Genomic DNA, 19,031 nt, shown 5'->3' with positions numbered 1-19,031 from the left:
AATTATATACCACATGGCAATTTATTTTATGACTTACATGCATTTTGTTACTTGTATGATTATATTTTGACCTTCACAAGCATAGGAGCAATACTGGTCTCCTGATTTTATATCAGTGAAATTGATCCAAACAGTATTCTCTGGTTCGGTCTAATTTCAATGCGTTTTCAAGTAAAAAATAAGCCTAAATTAATTCAGTCCTGTGTGACTCCCATGACAGATTGTACTCTCTTTATCTGTTGCTATTGTTGGAATGCTGTGATGTTTTGTACACAAAGTCCACAGATGATGAGGCTATACCGTTTAAATTAGGACTTGTAAAGTCATAGAAAACACACTAGTGGTTTTTCACTGAAATCTGGATGCTGGCCTTGGCTGTTCATTATTTGATGTTTTCCAAACTGATGCCTTGTTGCAGAACACTGGCGTGGATTTATTACGTTACACTTATTGCTAGACTCATGTTTCTTGGATAACGACATGTCTTCACTGGTTCATTCAGGTGAGAGCGTAAATAATATTGCATTATCTGGCCAACCACACCTCAGTCGTAGAAAAGGAATGTCGATAAAAGTAGGTGTGATCCAAACACACCCTCGGGATTACATTACATAGATATATTTCTGAAAAGTGGAGGAGAATTTTGGGAAAACAAAGGCAGGACTAGGTTGGTAGCACATAAGAGCGTATCGTATTACATACCAGTCCAAGTTCACTGTTTGATTGTGAAATTGGTGAATGGTTCCATTGATGAAATTAACTCCGCAAATGTATCCATATTCTCCCCAAATATGTTTGGGTTCTTACTTGCCCATGTACCACTCATCTATGTAATTTTGGTAAATCCAGGGTTCTACATTCACAATGGCCCGGAAGCCTGGGGCCACTACGTGACTGTGTTGGGCCTGTTTGTTGACACTGGGCCAAGCTGGAGTCTCCTGTTACCACCCACTCCAACCTGATGGCAAACATGTGAGTGAGATGCTCAAATTCAATGTAACAATTCTCCTAAAACTTTATTAAACTCAACAAGCATCTGGATTAGACACAACAGCTGAGTTTTAAAATAGCCCAGCTCTGACTTGCAGAGGCCTGGAAAGCCACCAAATGTCAGGCTGTCCATCATGTCGGTCGTTAAAACAGATCTATTTAGCTTGGACAGGTATGCAACGCCGCAGCGTACAAAGCTGAGGGTGGTGTTCTCTCGCTTGGCCTTAAAAGAGTATCAAATGTCGCCCTCTGCAGGTCAGAGCATAATATATCTCTTCACCAAGGCTGAAAGTAAAATAAGATTATGTGATGTTTCCATCCATTTTGAAACGAGATTGAAAAAGTATTAATTTACAAAATACATAATGTATAGTATATATATTTACTTTTTTTGAAAGTATTCTCTTCCAGCCTGACAAAAACTGCAGGGCCATTTTTCACTTAACAAAAGGCTCAGAAAACGTCTCTGGTCACTAACGTTCTTAAATGGTGAATTATTTAATTTGGCCTTCAAGATCACTACAAAAAAAGCAGACATATTTGCATGGTTCAACTGTAGCATTTCTTTTCATTTAGTCATTTAGGGATAGCAAATATATCTAATTAAAATGGAGACAAAATATGACAAACAGCTTACATAGTTTATGTGTCATCTGTTAATGAGAAAAGTAGGACAGCACACAACTTCGATCTGACTAAGTTATTAATTACTGTATTGTTTTTCATGTCTGACAGGCTTGCCATGGAGATTTAAAAAACAACTACATTTTGCCCACTCGATAGCGATAGTACAGCCACAACCAACCAACACTTCAGAAAGTAAAGCAAATAGTCATTAAAATTATTAGTAATTAACCTTTTTCACTGCACTTTTTTTAGCCTTAACATTTTTAATATTTGTTTTCACATAAATAGTATTAGTGTGATGCTGTACAGATTTGTCATATTCTCTCATATTCTAGTCTACAGCTATTCATTTACAACAAAACAAAGAATATCTAGTGGGTTAATTTCTAACTTAAAGTCAGCGACATCCATGAATACTGCAGGATATAATTAAATATATATTTTTATCAACTATGCCCATTACATATGTGTTTGTTGCGATTTGCGTGAGACAGTCGTATTCTATTTAATTGTTGCAATTAATATGTCTACAGCTGCAGGCAAGATCTCACCACTCGATGCATTCCTTTTCAAAGCCTTGTGGCGCTTTAACCGATTAAAGGCCTCCATTGAAATACTGTACTTGAAATTGAAAACATCATAGAAAAGTTCATTTATATCATCAGACTTTTTTTTAAACTTAATTAATCCATTCACGCTGGAACCTATAAACCTAAATATATAAACTACACCATGCAGTTATGGAATTAATTGTACATGTCCTGCCATGAGTAATAATCACAAATGAAAGTTTATGGTCGGATTTACTAAGATCCCAAATAAACTCTGTATTCTTGATGACTGCTGTTGGTGGGCGTGTTACACGTGATTTACTAATATTGTGATATTTTAGTAAGATCCCAAATACCGGGGGCTAAAATTGCAATTGGACTCACCATTTTTTATTTGATTTAACTCACCTCGAGTCCATTGCAAGTGGTTGTATGCGCGTACCCTGCCTTACATTATGTTTAAAACTTGGAAAGCAGACCTGGAAAATGACCCTGGGAGAGGCCAGCACCAGTTGTCCCAGTGCGGTGATATGAGCCACTTGACAGACAGAATATGTCATGAATATGAATGTGGGATATGCATTAGCATGACTCCTCGTGACTGGTTCCAAGTCGGTCATTAGATCATTTTTGCATGCACAAGCCTTAAGGTAATCAAGCCCTATGTGTACTTAAATAAGAAGACTCCTTTGAATAACAAACACTGGAGCCAGTCAACTTTAGGATATGACAATTTACGATGGGGTTCTGACCTCATACTGTAGAACGAAAAGGAAAGTCATCTAAATATGCTGAGTTTTCTTCCTTCAAGTCAGTGATCTCTGAACTGGAACTTTAAACTGATAGTCTAATCATATAGTTGTCATATTCACCCTCAATAAAAGAGCAAAATATTTTACAAGGGCAGGAAAATTAGGGCTTTTTGATGGAAATTCCCAGTATACCAAATATAGACAAAATCTACTTATACAAAATAAAACATGACAAATTAAGAACTCTACTCACTACTTTAAAACAAGTCATACTGGTATTGCACAAACTGGGAATGATTTCCAGTTTTCAGTTTTAGTCTTTGTATTGTAAATCATGTTAACATCTTATCAAATCAGTACTTAACTGACATGAAGCTTAGTTCATGTTTGAGGTTTGCTTATCTTATCTGCTAGACAGTTTGTTGATTGGTCAACAGAGAATTGTCAGAAAAAAATTGGAATGGAATGTGGCAGAACACAAGGCACACCTTTTCTCTGTTTTTTTTGTTTACAGTTGGCACATTCCACGTTGTTGAATGACTCAGTGGGCTACACTATGTCTGCCGCTCATTGTATTTGTTCATCTGAAAATGCACACCGTTCCAAACTATGTTGCGATGAGCTAAATGGTACCAAACTGAACAACCCCTGTCGGATCTACTTATCAGGTTTCACTCACTTGCTGCTGCAACAGACAGCAGTCTACATATGTATTCCCTTTTACATGGCGTTGTTCCACCTTGGTCATGGAAGAATGTTAACGTCCATGTTCTCACATTCACAACACATTGGATACAAGCTGAAGCAGTGCTGAGGATGAGGAAATAAAATCCCCGGAGTTTGTCATTACTCATTCACAGCTGCAATAAATGATAGTTCTCACTCAAGGCCGAGCTGTCAACATGCAGATTGTATCTCTAAAAGACCTGAGAGCCGAGTTCTAGGTATCATGGTCATCCATTTGTGTGTCTCCATCGTGTGTTGTGTAAAATATATATTAATTGAGGATGAAGGTAAATGAATCAATTGTAAATTGCTTCATAGTATGTGTGAGTTTAGTCACATTCCAATAATAATAAATGTGTTCACATCAGAGAAACCACTCTCAGACGGCATAGTATATTTTAATTAATTACTGGTACTTGTTTTGAAAACAATGTAATGCCGCTGAGGGTATTTCAGAGAGAGACACGCAGGCAGCATTTTAGCACTAAGCAAACATGACCAAACCGGTTTGGGAAGCAGGGTTGTTGTCAAGCTGTCATCTGCAATCCTGCTGTAAAACGGCATGCCAGTGTGTGCTCTGTTGCAATCCTGTCAGTGCCACACATGCCTCTGCATCACGACACCAATAAATCCAGCTATGTATTATTATAATGACAGTTACTATTTGCAATAGCAATTAAAAGCAGGCATTACTATAAGATCTTACAGGCACAATATCACACTAAGAGTGTCACAAGACAATCTAACAAATTTCCCATACACGTACACACACCATCATCATCATAATAATAATAATAATAATACTTTGTACTGTCATATAAAAGTCATATTTAGCATACTGGATTGAATGTTTGACAATGTTTAGAAAAAAAAAAAAACGATATAATACTCTTGTATGTAAACACGTTCTCTGTTGACTATTGCAAAATGTTTGTGACTAATTCTACCGCAACTTGCATCATTCTTAATTTGTTAAAATCCAAGTTCTAAAATACAATGAGTGTCAGTAAGCGCTCCACCACTACGAATATATGGAATGTGGGGCCTAAGGGGCTTGCAGGCATTTTTGGAACAGAAGGTAAAACAAATGAGGATAGGAGCCTGGTTAGTGGTGACAGTTGGGGAATTCCTCTTTGGAGGAGGGGGTCAAAGAACACTGTGATGGCACGGGTGTGGCTTTTTAAGGAGACCCTGTGCAAGAATCCCTGTTGTTTTCTCCATCCTGAAATTGCCCATCATTTTATTTATTCAGCTGTTTTCAAGACCTTTGTGACAAATGGCACACAGGCCAAACCCTCCTCTTTCAAAGTATTCTGAGCAGTGAAGACCTAAATCCTGGTTTAGCTGTTATCTCTATTGTACCATTCACATCTATTTCAGGTGCAGCTGTTGCAGTTTTTCTGACACACCACTGAGTGTTGTGCTCATATTGACCATATCATGGGCTGGCCTTTTTCTTCCTGTGTGAGATTCTGGAGAAAAAGCATTATTGGACTGTGACCCTACGTGACAACACCCTCATAATGTAAGATATATTATCAAACAGAGTGAAGTGGATTGGTTTATCTTGTATTAGGTGACACAAACTTGCAGGCCCTCACATGATCATCACCATAATAATAAACAAGTATAATCACTGTGATGCCATTAAGCTTGTTTTAATAACATAATAAAGATACATGCACACATTCCATCTGTCCAGCATTTCACAATAAACCGAAATAATTTAGAATATCGTACACACTTGTTGGCTTACTTGCTTCTATTGGCAACAAACAGAGTTCCTAAAAGTAGCAAGGGGAGCACGTTAGGCTGGTGGGCGGCGGCTTTGGTCCAGTGCCCCACATTGACACACTATTAAATGAAATACAGCAGTAGGGCAGCCAACCTTAATTCAATGCTTTAAATGTGACACGGAATGTGAGCAGCAATAGCAGCCAGCTGGCATGCAATGTGAACACACATATATGTAAGAAGGGTATCTGTGTTGTGTTTGTGTTAATATGTGAGGGAGCACCGGGACCACAAGACTGTCTTTCACCTTGTATTTGCCAACAAAATTCTGACAGCTCGACAAACAGGCAAGGCAGAGAGACCACACTCTACACATAGACACCATAGCAACACCAATCTGGTAACCTACCAGGTATGATCTTCATCTAAGAGACGATACAGAGAAGAACAGGAAGACGAAGAACACGAGAACTGAACAGGACTGAGGGGGGACGAACAGGACAGAAGAGGCTGCTGTTTGTTTGCTCTGAACTGTCTTGTTTCTCACTCGGGTTGAATTTTGACAGGCGGCGCCTGCTGCTTAGATTCGTCAGCCTGCTCTTCTGTGGCCAGGGGAGGAGGGACGACCCCAAGCCTGGGGAAAAGGGCAGGGGCTAAGGGCTAAGAGGGCTGGATGTTCGGGTAGAAAGGGTTGGGGCTAACTCGGGGCTAATAATATCTACCACTGCCAGATGATCGCATCGTGTCACAGTTAGAAAGTGATGGAAGCACTCTGGCAGGACATTTGGCAAATTTGCCCCTGGAGACGCGAAAACAATCAGATGGCCACCCCATCTCAAAATACCAATGATGATAAAATACATTAATCCAATTAAAACATAATGGATGAGGTTTGCTCTATTTACGTCAGACACAGTGTGCCTTATGTGTATTTGTGAACAAATCCAGTGCCAATATGGGACCGAAAAACAAATGTAACCATCAATGTGGGAAATGTTGGGTTTCCAAGTATAAACACATATTGTCCTTTTAGATCACAAATGAATGCCACAGATTACCAATTCCAATTTAAACTCTGCCACTCATGCTTCTCACGGCAAAATTGTTCAGTTTACTCATGGCCTCTGGTGTTAATCCCATATTTCTTCTGGGAATACAGCAATGCACAAACAATATCTAAATATAGTGTTTTTGTTTTTCAAGACATGATGAATTAGGGAATTGTCAACACGTCTCCTTGCTCTGCAATGTTAAAAATAATTTAATACTGTGTCTTGGGAACAGACCTGGAATGTACAATGCTTTATATATGAATGCATATGAAGTCCACCTATATGTAGAAACCACGTGGGGGCTTTCCAAGGAACTGTAGGAAACATGTCACGGACCTCCCTAGTTGCCTTTCTACAGAGGCCTCATACACATACCATAAATGTATTTTCAGCAATGCACAAACAATATCTAAATATAGTGTTTTTGTTTTACAAGACATGATGAATTAGGGAATTGTCAACACGTCTCCTTGCTCTGCAATGTTAAAAATAATTTAATACTGTGTCTTGGGAGGCGGCTCGGTGGCGCACTGGGTAGCACGTCCGCCTCGCAGTTAGGAGGGTGCGGGTTCGATTCCACCTCCGGCCCTCCCTGTGCGGAGTTTGCATGTTCTCCCCGAGCCCGTGTGGGTTTTCTCCGGGCACTCCGGTTTCCTCCCACATCCCAAAAACATGCTTGGTAGGCCGATTGATCACTCCAAATTGTCCCTAGGTGTGAGTGCGAGTGCGAATGGTTGTTTGTCTCTGTGTGCCCTGCGATTGGCTGGCAACCGGTTCAGGGTGTCCCCCGCCTACTGCCCGATGACAGCTGGGATAGGCTCCAGCACGCCCGCGACCCCCGTGGGGACTAAGCGGTTCAGAAAATGGATGGATGGATGTGTCTTGGGAACAGACCTGGAATGTACAATGCTTTATATGTGAATGCATATGAAGTCCACCTATATGTAGAAACCATGTGGGGGCTTTCCAAGGAACTGTAGGAAACATGTCACGGACCTCCCTAGTTGGCTTTCTACAGAGGCCTCATACACATACCATAAATGTATTTTCAGCACGTGTCCATGTGGAACTATGTCTTCATTGACACTCATTGGCAAAGGGTAAAGAGATAAGTGTACTAAGGATAATTTCATCCAACAAAATAATGAACACATGGAATCTTTACGTAAAAGAAAGGTATTTTTTCAATGTGGACACAACTGAAGTAGCCTCGCTAAGCCTCTGACGTTATTCTGGGACATGACTAAAGTCATACGCATTTTGACTGAACCCACAATTATTTCCAGATGCTATTGATCTTTTTCATCTGTTTAGTTGATACAGACTTAACCTCTCTTTTGCTGTATAATAATTGCTGTCTTGCCTTGCATCTAAGCATTTTTGTCTGCAGCAGGACTCAAACAATAACTTTTTGGCTCCAAAACCCAAGCCTTATCAAGTTATGGTAGCCCTAAAAGTTCAATAATTGTAACTGACTGTCTTGCCCTGCTCAGGCAGTAAATGGGAAGCAGAGAAGCACTCTATGATCTTTATCTGCCATGGGACTCAAATGGTAACTTGTGAGTTTTCATTATAGTGCACACTATATCTATATAAACACACAATACATATTGATTGGAAAAAACAAAAATGCATCTGTGAAATTGCCTGTGTAGTTTGTATTATTATTATTATTATTACTATTATTGAAATATTAATTATTATTATTATTATTATTATTATTATTGTGATTGTTTCAAATGTGTTTTCCAAATTTAATATTTTTATCTAAAACTGTAAAGTTCAACATAAATACACTTTCAAAATATTTTTTTAATGGCTTTGTGTGCACCTTAATGTATTTTAAACCCTGATTTAAATAATGTATTTAAATGTTTGTCTAGCAAATCAGATGTTTGAAATCTTTTCATTTCACTTATAATTTTGACCTCTTCAATCTTGTGCAATACATATTTTACCATTTGTTGTAACCCTAACCCTTAATTCATATATATTAGTAAATAAATCATATTGATATGATATTTATGCATATATATTATATTATAAATTGCCATTATTATTATTATTATTATTATTAGTAGTAGTAGTAGTAGTAGTAGTGGTAGTAGTAGTAGTGGTAGTACTAGTATGAAAACCTGATGAAAATCTGATTAAAATATGCAAACCTTGGGCAGAGTCAAAATACATTGAAAAACGTTTAGTTGCATCTCTGATTTAAACATTTTGTCAACTGTTTCAGTTTTTTAATTCAAATCCTTAAATTTGTGAATAATTTTGTTTTTGAACCAGTATGATGCAATAGTACAAATTAAAGGCACTGAGCTGCACCATAGTGTAATTGTTCATTTAAGTGGTTGCACAAGTATCCATTGGGCTTCAGTTCAGTTGAGAACAAGGAGGTCCTCAGTGGGCACGTCCGTGTTGTGTTCAAGTCCAATTGTCACTTGTGCCATGCGTGGGGAGAGTTGAAACACTTTCTCAAAGCAAGTCTACAAGACTCAAGTGAGGAATGTGCAGTCTTAGAGCAGCAGTCGCCATTCAAATCATGTTCTCTACAAAGCTACAAACGGAACATTAAACACACTCTCACTCTTGACAATACCTTAATGGCTTATAACATAAAAGTAATTTGAGATAAATAAAAGTAAACAAACTGCAGGAAAGTACACATGCATCCAGTAGTATAGCTATTTGCAGGCATGTAAGAAACCAACCACAAATAATAACAGTACCTTGCTAAAAATACCTTCAATGACAACCTGTGCATAACACTCAGCTAAGGTCAAATCAGAAGGACACACACCCGAGCACCACCTGTCTAAACTTGTTGAAATTAGCAGACTAAGACAACAGTGGTTGTGAATGAACAGTAGATGTCAGCAGTGGGACACCAAGCACTGACAGAGAGACTTGATTGAAACTTGGGAGCCTTATCCAACCCCTTCACAAGAAAAACTCATAACTGATAAAACCACAAAAGATAAATAATTTCAAATACATTCAATATGATGAGTCTGCACTATGTTGGATCAGTGGGAGTCATTCAGTTTACAGTTAATTGCACGTCTTGATACATTTTGTTACATTTTGAACACACATTGAAACATGTATGCTAATTAGTTCCAGATCTTGTGTCATGTGTTGAACCAAACAAATACAAGTGAAGCCATGAGCGAGCTTTTCCCTCACTCTTTGCCTATTACTCACACCCACACGAGACAACGCCCATGTGAAAAGCACTTCTTACACCCTTGTCACGTGAGCTGGACTCTTGCATGCCTTTCACTTCTTATTTCCATATAATCGGAGTCACAAGGACAGAATTCAATGTCAATACTCAAGTTTCATCCAGATGTTATGCATAAAGCCAGATGGGTAACTAAAAAAAGGAGGCAACCTTACAGAACTCTTATCACATTGCATGCATACCTACCAAATCTTACACACGCAATTGCGTAATGGAATGTCATCAAACTTCTCTTTCATACATATCAGGTTGACAGGAGAACCAAAACATAGCCACAGTACATGTTAGAGTGGAGAATATATCGTAACAGTGAAGGATTATTACTGCTAGAGGAAAAATATGAAATACTCCCAAAAGTGCCACACCTCCTTCATTTCAAGCGAGCTATGGATCACAAGTATTTCTGCAGGGACCAGGCGAGGCCAAATCTCAGCAAAAAGCCCCACCTTGCTGGAGTGACCTAAGGTCTGCAAAATCTCATTTGGCAAACATGTTAAGAGTGACCACAGATAGAATTCCTTGAACCTTATCAATTTGCAGATGAGTTCGTTATCCTGCAGAACCACAATACCCCACCTCAACTGTATTGATGTTTTTTGATCAATCAATTGCATGTGTACATAGGGAAACTCCGGGATTCTTTGGAAAGATTGTTGATCTATTGTCTTTTAGCTTTATGTATAGAAGTAAAACATTCTTCTGCGATAACTGACAGTGACTAAAAAATACCACTAATAGTATGTTCTAAGAGCCTATCAGACATTTTATCTGTCATAACATATGCTTAAATTCCATGCATACTTCACACTATGAGACAGCTAATTGGTCTTACTGGAAAGAGGCTGTCCTTTGATATATTCCATGCTTAAATCCATCATGAACATTTATTTTGTCTTTATTCTCAGATCATTGGAAGATGGTGTTGCTTTTAATCGACTTTAAATAAATATGCAAGACAATGCATTGCAGAAAGATAGAGGAAGTAGAGTAATTGGTACACCAACCTTCTATAAAGTTTGGCCATGTCTTGTCCTCCGGCTCCTCCAGTGAGTGGTCCCAGTCTGCCTCAGCTGAAGCTCCATGCACCCTGACACCCGGTGCCCCTGACAAAAGTGCCCTCTCAATGGCAATCTCCTCCAAAACATCCAAGTCTAACTCCTCTTCTTCTTCTCCCTCAGGTTGCACAGGCTGTGGACTTGCTTGTGCCCCAGCAACCTCAGGACTAACAAGTTGCTTCACTTCAACTATCTCTTCAACCACTACAATTTTCCTCTTCATGTTGGCCTCGTCTGTTTCTGGACTTTCAGACGAAACGACGTCCGCCACGTGAGGCTGGGCACTTACGGGTGCTGTAGTGGCAGAGGGTGTGTCCTCCTCCAAGTCCCTCTTCTTCTCTTCCTCCTGCTTTAAGGCCTCTGACACAGAGAGCTTATTTGCTGTGCCGCGCTCTGCTGCCGGAGTGGCTGAATGTTGTGCAACACTGGGCGGCTCCTCTTGCTTGACAAGGGGGTTGGCCCGTGCCTGAGCTACAGCTGCCTCTGCTGTTACCACTGGCTCTGCTGACGCTAATGCTCTGGCTTTGGGTGCTTCCCTAACAGCGGAGGATGTTTTTGCTTTTGGAACCTCCTGCTTGATTTTTTCTGCAAAGAGCAGTTCTGGCTCCACCTCCTCTTTGTCTGCAGGGGCCTGAGAGAGCACAACTGCTGCCTGACTGGTTTCCTCACGGTACATTCTTTCAGGAGTCGTTTTGGGAGAAACATTCATTTTTTTCAGTTCAGAGGTCACAGCTGGGCAGTCTGTGTCCCCAGGCAAAGGTGTCATTTTAGTGGGTAGCAATGTTTCTGCTTGCAGCTTTTTGGTTGAAGCCACTGAAGTCTCAACCTTTTCTTTGCCATTCAAACCTTTCAACAACTTAACATGTTTCTTGTCAGGCTTGGCAGGTTCTTGTAATGGCGGTGTCACTGCTTTCAATTTAGCAGCAGAAATTTCACCACATATCTCTGAGTCTATGTCTGGCAGAACACATTTAGATTGTGCAACTTCTGGATGAGCCACTGGGGGCACTGAATCGTTTTGGCCAAATGGCAAAGGTGACTTTTCAGAAATAGCCTTTGTTTGTTTGGAGGTTTCAGCCACTGGTGTCACTCCCGTTTGTTTAGATACATCAATTACTTGCTCCCTTGTATTATTTAATTTTGGTTCAGCCTTATTTGTCAGTGAAGAAGATGGTCCCTCAGGCAGTGTGCTTGGGCTTTGGTCTTTGTCATGGGCCTTGTCCTTCACATTTTTATCTTCTACCTTTGTCTCAGGTGTGTCCTCACTCGTCTTCTCTACTTTCTCTACTTGAGACTTCTTTTTCTTTCGTTTGGATTTAGAGGTTCCCACAATCACTTGTTTGTCTTCAATAGCCAGTTCAGTGGGCAAACTAGTTTGAGTGAGCTCAGGGGAAGTGCCTTTTTCCAAAGAAACAGAGAGTTGTGCTGGAGTTTTACATGTTTCTTCAGGCCCAAATGCCTCTGCTTTCTTGATGCCTTCACTTGCATTCCTCTCAGTTTTCTTCTGCTTTGTTTTGTCTTTGTCTGGTTTTACCTTTTCAGTACTAACCATCATTCTTGTGACACTGGTTGTACTAACTTTAGTTAGTGAGCACTCCACTGATGTATTTTCACAAATTTCTTCATTTTGAGCCTTTGGTGGGAGAGGCACTGTTGTCACAGAGACAATGGGATTCTGGATTTCTTTAATTGTCAGTTCTTCTGCATCCACAGACATCAGTGGTTGAGATTTGGTTGTCGCCTGAATTATGGCAACATTTGATTTGTTTGAAAATGTTTTGGCCATTTCATTAAGCATTTTAGATTCAACTTGGTTCTTTGAACCAGTAGATTTAGCTGATTCTGGTTTGATCATTTCTTCTTTAAGATGTTCTCCCACTGCATCTTTATTGGCAGATTTCACAACAGGAATATCAGTCCTGGTTAGGATTTTGGATGTTTCCTGAGAAGATGATTTAACCATTTTACTCTTCTTTATTTTATCAGCTGCTATTTCAGTTGTGGCAAGTTCTGGTTCAATATTCATCTTCATTTTTTCTTTGACATCATTATTGGTGGTATTGGTTATGACATGTGTGGATGTGACAGTTTTTGTCACAAGGGTGCTAGGTCCCTGGGCAGAAGCCTGCAAGGTTAAAGCATTTACCTTATCAGTTGCTGGTACAGCAGTGGCTGTTACATACGATTTAACATGTGCAACAGGCTCCTTGTTGACCGCCTTTTTGATCTCTGTTTCAGGAGGTGCTGAACTAGTTGAACTGCTGGTCATAATTTTACCAGCACTTGCATCCGCAATTTTCAGCTTGTCTGTGTTTGCCTTAGGAATAGAGGGCCCACGTCTACCTTCTGGAGGTATAGCATCTGTAGCCTCAGCAGTAGCAGCCACAGTAAGCACTGGGGCTGTTTTGGAGGATCCTGCAGTCAGAGAAGGCTTTGACACATCGCTTTTCCAAGGTGCTTTTGAAGAAGGGAACAAACTCAATTGTTTCTCCTTTTGAACTTCAAATGTGTCTCTCTCCTGAGATGTTGCCTTCTCATTGCTCACATCAGGCTGCTGATATGAGCGGCCCATTGACATGGATTCACCCAGAAAGGTGTTCCCCTTTGTAAACAACGAAGCAGATTGGTCATCCATTTGTTTCGGCCTCATAGGTTCTGCAGACAGTGGACGGCCCCTGAATCTGGGGGTCCTGTCAGAGTAGCTCTCTTTTTCTCTGGGACCCATCATCCGATGGCGGTAGCTTTGGCGCTCTGCCACTGCTTCTTGGCTTTCAGCTTCACCCCTATGGCCTGGTTTGGGTACGTAAGATGTAGGACCTTCAACTGATTGGACCCTTGCAGCTCGTTGAGCCATGGCCGTGGCTGCTGATTTCTTAAACCTCTGCAAGGAGGCAGGAACAATTTCAAGTGGCAGGCGGAGGTAGTCACGCAGGTAAACAATACCCTCATTGGTAAGGTACCAGTAGAAATGCCTCCAAGCAAAGGTTTCCTTCACAAAGCCTCTGGATTTAAGTGATCCCATAACACGGATTACTTGTAGGTTGGACACTCCTTGTACCTCAGGATGTTTGGTCTGAGGTCGCTTGTCCTTTTTGGCCACCATGACACCATCTCGAAAGAGAACCTCGTAGATTGCCCTCAGGTCCCGCAGGGGCATAAGCATTCCTGCAACCATTTTGCTATCTATCTAACACTATCTTAAAGAGGAACAAAAATAAGACTCAACAGACCACACGTCTTACTGTGAGGGGAAAAAAATCCTCCGGCAAAACACGTGCTTCAGTTCAATTAAAGATAAATCAAAGAGAAAAAAGAGTCTAATATGTCCCCTTACTTTTCTCACTCTCGTTGATCCTGTAGGTTTTGTAGAAGAAAAAGAATAATCCGTTCAAATGTCATTCAAACAAAATTCAAATTATGTCGCCCCACAGCATGAAGTCTTGCTCCCTTCTGCTGGGATAGCAATGTCAGAATGGGAGAGAGAGAGAGAGCATGAGTGTGTGAAAGAGAAAGAGAGTGAAGCACACTTCGTTGGGCTCCTCCTACCGACCCTCTCAATTCCTTATGGAAAAAAAGACGCATGGAAAAAAATTCTCAGTTAAGTAAATATAACTGCAGCAACGAGGAAGTGAAGAAAACTATCCGCAAAAAACTGATTAACATCAAGAAAGCGCAACGTAAAATGAATGGCGCAACACACCAGTGAAGTGTGTCTGAGCACATGTTCCAAAGCTCTGTGACTTCTACAGAAACGCCCACTCGCACACTAAAGTACACACCTCTAATTTCCACACAGACACACACACGCACACACACTTTTTTTTTTTTAAACCAACACCGTTGCTGGCTGACACACGCCCAGCTCAGTGAATGGGCTTTTCTAAACTCAGATACACTTCAACAAGATGGAAGAACCAGTTGGCGTACCTCCATCTGAGCCTGGAGCCACACGTTATTCATGCATGTAGGTTACCAAGAGCAAGCTATCTAGTTTTCCAGATCAGATATCATTCTACATTGAAGGTCTAACTTTCACAGTCTTGGAATAAGTGAAAGAAATACTAATGAATTCAGACACACACACATGTTAAAAGAGAAAAAAAATATGCTTATATTTCAATGCTGGACTTTCCGTTATTGCAAAGACAGAAATTATTCATATGTCGTAAATTTCAACGAAGAACTGCAAGTCACTTTCGTAGCTCATTAAAATAACGCAACATGGCAATGCACCTCAAAGGTTTATTGCCGGCTAACATTAGAACGTCATACTTCAAATGAGCTGATAACTCTTGCATACCTATAAAAAGAACTTTGCATTACAGTCAACCTTTTCAGCACTCACAGACATGATATCAGATTTCTATCCCGAGATCACTTCTACCCTCTACGCATCTGTCTCCTGTTCGTCTCTATGTGTCAGGAAGAGGACCTCTCATGGCCAATGTCCAGTTAAAAGCAAAGGGGAACTGTTCAAGGATTGCATAGGAGCACATCAATGTGCAGTAGTTATGAACACAGAAACAGAACAGAACAGAGAGTGGAAAGCTGCGTGAACACAGTTGCACAATTTTAGTGGGCAGCTATGAAAAGATTCTTCCCGGGTGTTTGAAACCACACAGACTGTTACACATCCAACCACCAGTGGAAAACTTTTTTTTTCCTTCTTTTTTTTACTATATTTACCATGGCAACAGTCAAATGAGCTACTTGCAACAGAGCCACATATACTCTTTGGGTGCAAGCAGCGGCGCAGCAGTTTATAAACTGATGTTATAAGACAGCCCGAAGACCACTTAGAACAAAAAAATCTTTCACTGTGAACATAATTTATTTTCCCCTTTTCTGTCAGACAGGGTGTGTTTGAGTACAACTAGAAATTAACTATACTCACACAAAAGTACAATAGAAGTACGCCTTACACAATCAGGATTTTGGGGCTGATCACAGAGTTTAAATAACAAACAATGACTGATTTGATAAGAAGATGGAGCAATATATTGATTTAAACAACTTGTTTATTTACTGCATAGTCTTTTCTGCTCATCCATGAGCATGAGCACTCCCACTACGTTTGGCAGTTTTCCTATTAGACATTCTAACATTATAATGATAGTTAACTTTAAAGGTTTCTTTATGCACAGGTGACAACAACGGTTGAACAAAATTGTGTTTGCTGTAATGTTTTACTGTAGATCCACTAAATGTATGATGTAATTGATCAATCAGCAAATTATGACATCACAGTCGACAGATTAAATCAACAGTCAAACGTTTTTCACAGTCGACAGATTTTGCACGAAATGCAAAATATCGGTCAACCGGTCAGATCGGTGTATCGCCTAAATAGAAATAGAGTAGACAACTCTTAAACAAGGCCCTTTTTGTTCAAGTATTGCAGTGCACAGAGCCAGTCCATCGAGGCATGGTTGGATGAGTTGAGTGTGAAAGTACTTCACTGACCGGCACAAAGCCCTGACCTCAATTGCATCAATCACCTTTGGGATGAACTACAACAGAGACGGCGAGTCAGCAAACTCTGCCTCAAATCCAACATCAGAGATTATTGACTTTACAAATTTTAATCCAAATTATTAATATCGCACAGACACAGTCTGGTGGGTGTTAAATCGGTTAAATCTGAAACTGCACAACAAACATTTGTCCATTTTTACTTTGTGTAGCAAAGACCGAGCGGCCACCAGTGGTCTTTTGTTCATATTGAATTGAAGATTGCTCAAAACCTTTAAAGAGCCTGACATTTAAAAAGCCTTTATCATAGAACACTACAATCTACTCCAGGGGTGTCAAAGTCATTTTTGCCGCCGGCCACATTGTAGTCATAGTTTCTTTCGGAGGGCCATTATGACCTAAATACATTTATGAACTCCTCATATGATATAATAGTGTAAGCCAGTGGTTCTTAACCTTGTTGAAGGTACCGAACCCCATCAGTTTCATATGCGCATTCACCGAACCCCTCTTTAGTGGAAAAAAAAAAATCGAATTCAAGACATAGTAGATGTTTTTTTACTGGTGCACAAAATGAGCCGTGCATGAACGTCACCTTGTTCAAAGAATAAAACCTACACAATGCATGAACTCACAACAAATGACATACCAGCAAATCAGTGTGACTTCTGCTGTTGCCTTTGCAAGACCAGTTCAGATATGAGTTATCGCGAATTTACACGACATTCAGGTGTGTTCGTTCCTCCGCAGTGGAGGCTCTGCCGAACCCCTGAGAGCGACTCACTGAACCCCTAGGGTTCGATCGAACCCAGGTTAAGAAACACTGGTGTAAGCTACAAAACAAACTGACAAATAACTCATTTTCAAATCAGACTAATAAACTGTTCAAACATTTTAAAAAGATGAGTTTTAAAGCTGAAGACAATTTGATGCAAATTTTGTCTTTGTGGACCACATAAAATGATGTGGCCGGGGCACTTCTGGCCCCCGGGCCTTGAGTTTGACAAATGTGATCTACTCATTCTCAGTGGAGGAAAAGGATGGCCCATGCCGGTATGTACCCTACCCTTGTTAAATATCTTTCAAAACATCCCTCATGATTGTTTGGTTAATGATTCTTTCATGATCTGGGAGGAGGAGATTATAAACAAAGGGATTGGCATGTACCTTGTGCAGGGTGTGTATTCGGAGCAGCGTTTTTGATCGACTAACTTTGAATAATTTAAATAAATTCATGGTTGTAGTTATGCAAACCTGCCGCATGTATTTGATACATCCAAACAGAAATGCAACTGCAAAAAATGCAAATAATTAAAGCTAATATTCCAGAAGTTAAAATAAAATTCATGCTAAGAGCTATCTCATGCAAAGACATTTGCATAACCAGACACTGAGGCTCTCAGAGATGAGTATCGGAGTTCACAAAGTAGCCCAGGAAATTCAGGGTTGTAAAATTCTTTAGCCATTACAATATAACATGTATGCAGCTACCCATGAGCAACCTGCAAATGAATGTTAATAACAACGAAGATTGACACTTAAGGGTGCACATCTTCTATGAATGTTTTAGACCTCAAGTCTTAGAATAGACCTGTTGTGACAAAATAATATCACCTGGCGACCGGTGTAGCCTTTATTTTGATGTCAGTGCCAAGTCAGGCCAGAAAGCGATTTAGAAAACCATGATAATAAAATGCAGTACAACTAATAATTAATAAAGAATCAATGTTACAGTTAGCAAGGGTTAGCATTTTTCTTTAGATGATAGGCCTATTTTGATTGGATCAGCTTGTCACCTGACAGGTTATACTTAGGAGTTTGACCTCACAAGAGGAACAGCTGTGGCCCCTGACAGAGCTAAGGCATGATGAAGCTCCAACACTTCCAACCCAGAAGTCTTCTAAATTTAGAGAATGTTGAATGAGGAGGCTTGCACATACAGATACGCTTACGTTCATCTTCTTTTGAATTCAATATTAAAGTTGATGTTTAGAGGTCTGTCTGTCTCTGTCTGTCTCTGTCTCTCTCTCGCTCTCTCTCTCTCAAGCAATGAAAAAATGCAGGTGTCACCATAGAGGAGCATTTGGTATGGGTAGTGAAGGGAAAAAAATGCAGATTTCTTGTCTTGTTTAATAATTTCAAGCATAAATATCCATGTAAAATCCTTAATGTATGACCTGCTCACACTGACCTTACCTTTTCCAGAGTGGAAATAAGCGAGGTCACAGATTTAAGCCTACAGTCACCAAAATAAGTAGAGGAATCCACAAAGACACTAAATCCTTCTAGCTCTTCCTAAAGCAGCCAAGCAAGGATAATAATGGAGCAGATTTGGCATGTTAACGCCATGGACTATGAAAAATGTACTCAATTAATGATGCTCAACTATTTCCCCTGCAACTGTTGAGAATAATAATAATAATAATAATAAGTCAATTTTACTATTTTTTCTGCACTCTTTGCACAAAGCAACGTTAAATAAAAATCAAAAGCAATTTTTGTGAAATATGTGCTAGAATACAAGTTAAGTTTTAGATGTTTGCTAGAGCCAGAGCATAAAATATTGTGCAAGCAAACAAACAACGACTATGAATGAAAGAAGCTACAAATTGCAAACAATTGCGAAACCAACAGCACGATCAAGAATTACTATGCGGGGTGTTTAACTGTATCTTTGGCGGATGGAGACGCTTCAAAATTGTGTCACAAGAAATGCTTGATTTAACCCTTTGGTACTCTGAAACATTCAAGTGGCAACTCGAGTACAATGCATAATCGATTAGTGTCAGTCCGGCTATAGATTCACATTATTTTGATAACATGGG

The 19,031-nt window shown here is 39.9% G+C and overlaps 1 protein-coding gene across 18 annotated transcripts in view; it reads right to left on the bottom strand.

The window, feature by feature from the left end:
• Positions 1 to 19,031, bottom strand: part of LOC125975028 (plectin) — a 71,729-nt gene that overhangs the window by 32,578 nt on the left and 20,120 nt on the right. For 6 of the 18 annotated variants that reach the window (XM_049730075.2, XM_049730059.2, XM_049730060.2 and 3 more), the window contains exon 1: positions 10,684 to 14,442. The exons of 4 other annotated variants lie outside the window; for them this stretch is intronic. In XM_049730075.2, coding sequence (XP_049586032.1) covers positions 10,684 to 13,909 — 3,226 coding nt within the window. In that variant the 5' untranslated portion in view covers positions 13,910 to 14,442. Of the gene's footprint in view, positions 1 to 5,789; positions 5,948 to 10,683; positions 14,444 to 19,031 lie in introns of those variants that run through there. 8 more of the 18 variants (XM_049730056.2, XM_068651896.1, XM_068651897.1 and 5 more) reach the window with 3 other exon arrangements.

This window comes from Syngnathus scovelli, chromosome 9 (assembly GCF_024217435.2).
Source record: "Syngnathus scovelli strain Florida chromosome 9, RoL_Ssco_1.2, whole genome shotgun sequence".
In the NCBI taxonomy this organism is placed as follows: Eukaryota; Metazoa; Chordata; class Actinopteri; order Syngnathiformes; family Syngnathidae; genus Syngnathus; species Syngnathus scovelli.
This window is presented reverse-complemented; position numbering and strand designations above follow the sequence as displayed.